Below are 4,343 nucleotides of genomic sequence, written 5' to 3'. Positions count from 1 at the left end.
TATCAGAAGCAACTGCAGGAACTCCTTTCTTTAGAACATTTTTAAGATGGCAACTTATTCCTCTTATCATAACAAACAAAACCCAACTTGCAATGATAATTCATTATTAGGCACAGAAAGAGAATAAATAGTATCCCGATATATCAATCAGGAAATAAGAAACATAGAATACAATAGTGTGCACAAAGCAGAGCACATGCAGCTATCAGCTAAAATACTCTCACGCTTGCACATGATGGGTGAAACATGTACACGTACTTAGCGCTGATCAGATGCCACAGATTCAGCAGAGAAGAGATACTTCACACGTGAAAGAACTGAATCATGTGAAGGGTCATAAGGATGATCCTTTGAAGGGATCTCCAAAATAGCTGGTATTGGCTTATTGTAGCTATCAACCAGGAACCTTATCATGTTTGCTACCTGATAAGTGAAGCGCAGAAACGGTAAGTTTGTAATGGAAATCTTAGGCCACATAATAAATTTGGAAGAATATACACAATACAGCATATCACTAGTACAGTAGCCAGGCAACCACCTACACCCCTAAGCTATAACTGATCAGGAGCCCTTAGACCTTAGCCCCTTATCTATGCCTGCATATATATTTAGACAATTATGCAATTGGACAAGAATATCATACACCTGGGGATTTTAAAAGTCTGTTATTGATATCAAAGTTGGGGGGGGGGGGGGGGGGGGGGGGCGCGGAGTGGGGGGAACTTACATATTGGCTGATTAGGACGATAGCAATATCCTCCTTTGTGGTGAAATCTTTGAATGCATCTTCAATTGCTTTGACCGTTGTTTCTTGACAAAACACAATCAGAAAATAAGTTTCAATTGACTTCGCTTTATAAATTGATAAGAGTGAAGCTTTCTTAGATTCTATTAATCTTTGACATTTTCATCAAAGGAACAGGATGTAGACTGTGTAGCATATATGGGGTAGAGGATCAGTTCCATTGACCAAAAATCACTTAATAAAAATACAAGATCATCCATCTAACTTCGATGAATCAGAAAATTATCATTCATTGCTTTTGCAATCTAAGAAACTCATATAAACACACACTAGAAGAAATCTGAACAGCCTTCAAGAAATCTTTATTTGTGGGCATATCATAAATGAAAAGTCACACACACTTTAAGTGTGAAGGCATAAACTTGCACCTAGTTGTTGTCACATAATACACTTTAACAAGTGTGTTTAATTTTTTTGGTAGCTGTCTATGTGGCTGTTTACTGATGTTTATGTGGCTGTTTTATGTCTATTTCAATGGCAGAATTTGTCAAAATCTGTTATGGGGCTGTTTTGATGTTGTTTTAAGCTATTTAAGTGTGTTTAATTTTTCTGGTAGCTGTTTATGTGGCTGTTTACTGCTATTTATGTGGCTGTTTTATCTTTTTCTTTTCTTTTTCTTTTTGTTTGGCTGACTAAAGTAGATATCATTCAGTTTTATGTTCTCTAACACTGCTATCTTCAAGGTTGTCTCTATGGGTCGTTCTCTTTTTAAAAAGCTGCTTTTTGACGACTCAGACGAGGATGAGATAATGAGGCGAATTCTTAAAGGTTCAACAGTACAACGTAAACGTCGTCAGTATATCGAACGTGATCGTTTGGCAGGCCATAAAAGACTTTATCTCGACTACTTTGCCGACACACCAGTATATCCTCCTAATTTATTTAGGAGGAGATTTCGGATGAGTCGATCCCTTTTTCTCCGTATTCAATCTAGGGTAGAAACTTATGAATCATATTTTATCCAAAAAAGAGATGGTGCCCAAAAATGGGGTTTATCTTCTCTTCAAAAGATAACAGCTGCACTTAGGATGCTTGCGTATGGAGTTACAGCTAATTTTATGGATGAGTATGTGCGGATTGGAGAATCCACTGCAATGAAAAGTCTGAAAAAATTTGTTAAAGCGGTGGTTGATATTTTCTCCAAGGAATACTTGAGGTCTCCAAACAATGGAGAAAGACGTGGATTTCCAGGGATGCTAGGAAGCATTGATTGCATGCATTAGAAATGGAAAAATTGTCCGGTTGCATGGAAAGGTCAGTACTCTGGTCACATTCATGAGCCAACCATTATTTTGGAAGCAGTGGCATCTTATGATCTTTGGATATGGCATGCGTTTTTTGGGTTACCTGGGTCAAATAATGACATTAATGTATTAGAACGGTCTCCTATATTTTCTGAACTCGAACAAGGACGTGCTCCTGCAGTTAATTACTCAATCAATGGTCATGAGTATAAAATGGGATACTATCTTGCCGATGGCATATATCCGAAGTGGTCAACATTTGTTAAAACAATTCCATCTCCACGAGAACAAAAAAAAAAATTATTTGCACAAGCCCAAGAGGCGAATAGGAAGGATGTAGAGCGTGCATTTGGAGTTCTTCAAGCGAGATTCGCAATTGTGCGTGGACCTGCAAGATTTTTCCATGCTGAAACGCTCCAAGACATCATGAAAGCTTGTGTAATTCTTCATAACATGATCGTTGAGGATGAGCGAGATGTAAACGAAGCGGTGGAATTAGATTATGAGCAAATTGATGACAATCCTACCATACAACTGTCACGGGAGAACACAAATACATTTACGGAGTTCATTGAAACCCATCAATGTATTCGAGACCATAAAATTCATTCTCAACTTCAAACAGACCTCGTTGAGCATTTATGGCAATTACAAGGGGAGTTGTAGGAACTTAGTAAGTGTGTGAGTTATGCTTGTGGTGTTTTATTGTAATTTGACATATGTACGAGTCTTATAAAGACAAAATTTATAGTTATGTATGTGGATTGCATTTATATATATGTATGTGGATTTTTAAAATTGGCAGGTTGCATGTATATATGTATGTGGATTTTTTAAGTTCGTAGGTTGAGTACATTGATATTTGGCAGGTTGCATATATATAGATATATATATATATATATATGTATGTGGATTTTTAAAATTAGCAAGTTTGAGTAAGTTGATATTTGGCAGGTTTGCTCTCAAAAAAAAAAAAAAAAATTGGCAGGTTCTATGTGTGTGTGTGTGTGGATCATTAAAGTTGACAGGTTGAATACATTGATATTTGACAGGTTCTTTGTGTCTTGCCCCTTGGCCAGCTTCCAGATCTTATTAGAGTTTATTGTTTAATGGAAGTGTAATTTTCCATCTTTCCAAAGTGTATTATACTCTCCTATTTTTACGGTTTTAGGTGGTGCCATTTGCTGTACGTTGCGTAGGTGGTTCTAAATTATTTTTGAAAGTTACAGTGGTGGTTGTTCCTTGTTTTCTGGTATCACCTACCATTAAGGACCGAAAACAAATTTTAAATTAGGACTAGTATTCATTCAATTCGTTTGCTGAATTATGGTGCTGTATTGTCCTAAGACTTGAGATTTTTCACTGTTTTGGGATGAAAGTTTGATCTGGCTGTACATTGATTTTAAGTTATATCTATCTCTCTTTGCCATGGGAAACATTTGAAAGTTGAATTACTGAATAGTTTTCTACCAGCATGTACTAGTCTCCTCATGAGTTTCCAGCGAATTATAAAATGGAGAGTAGCATGCTATTTATTTTATTTAGTCATATGTTGGGTTTCTATTTCTTCAGAGAAGAAGCTCCAGCGTATTATAAAATGGAGAGTAACATGCTATTTATTTTATTTAGTCATATGTTGGGTTTCTATTTCTTCAGAGAAGAAGCAATGTGTGAACTGGCTAATGTTACCATTGGAATAGTCATAAGTCTGGAAAAAAAATTATAGTTGGAAAGCCCAGGAAAATGTTACCGTTGGAATAGATGCTTAGCTAAAAAAAAGTGATGATGTGAAAGAAATAATAAAGAAAGATTAAAAAATAATATTTTAATGAAAAAGTAAAATAATAGAGTTTTTAGATGTAAGGTGTATTGTAAAATGGTATGGTATAATTGATAAAGTAACTTTTTGAGATGGTAAAATAGGATAGCATAGCATTCTTTGATGCTGATGCTCTAAAAGACTTTACTTCAACACTTTTCCCCTTTTTTTTAATTTTTTTTTTTGCAGTGAACACTTTTCACTTTATATACACGTTTTATGGGACGTTTATGTAGAGGTGAAATAGGGTAGATGAAAAATTTTAAAGAGAAAATGGAAAGAAAATTTTTTTTGGAGTGTGTTTGGTTGGATGAAGAGAAAGAAAAATAATTGGTAGAGTTTGGGTGTTTTCTTCCTGAGCCCACCAAAAAGCTTTTTCTCCAAAATAAAGAGAAAATTAAAGGGAGAAAATAGGGTTGCTTAATGGACAAAAATGCCCATGTGTACTGGCACAAGAGCAATTCATCCAATTCTT

The 4,343-nt window shown here is 35.5% G+C and overlaps 2 protein-coding genes across 2 annotated transcripts; one reads left to right on the top strand and one right to left on the bottom strand.

Moving 5' to 3' along the window:
* LOC126721599 (V-type proton ATPase subunit F-like) lies at positions 1-907 on the bottom strand (the record flags this gene model as incomplete). The annotated part of the gene is made up of 2 exons (XM_050424647.1): positions 1-423; positions 728-907. Coding segments are annotated over 2 exons (345 nt in total), but the record flags the coding sequence as incomplete, so codon positions are not given.
* Positions 908-1,497: 590 nt separating this feature from the next.
* Positions 1,498-2,715, top strand: LOC126721598 (uncharacterized). Its single transcript, XM_050424646.1, has 2 exons — positions 1,498-1,929; positions 2,029-2,715. The coding sequence occupies exons 1-2, from the start codon at positions 1,498-1,500 to the stop codon at positions 2,713-2,715; spliced, it is 1,119 nt and encodes a 372-aa protein (XP_050280603.1).
* Positions 2,716-4,343: the final 1,628 nt, after the last annotated feature.

Source organism: Quercus robur, chromosome 4, assembly GCF_932294415.1.
Source record: "Quercus robur chromosome 4, dhQueRobu3.1, whole genome shotgun sequence".
In the NCBI taxonomy this organism is placed as follows: domain Eukaryota; kingdom Viridiplantae; phylum Streptophyta; class Magnoliopsida; order Fagales; family Fagaceae; genus Quercus; species Quercus robur.
Note: the sequence above shows the minus strand (reverse complement) of the source record. Positions and strands in the feature narration are given on the sequence as shown.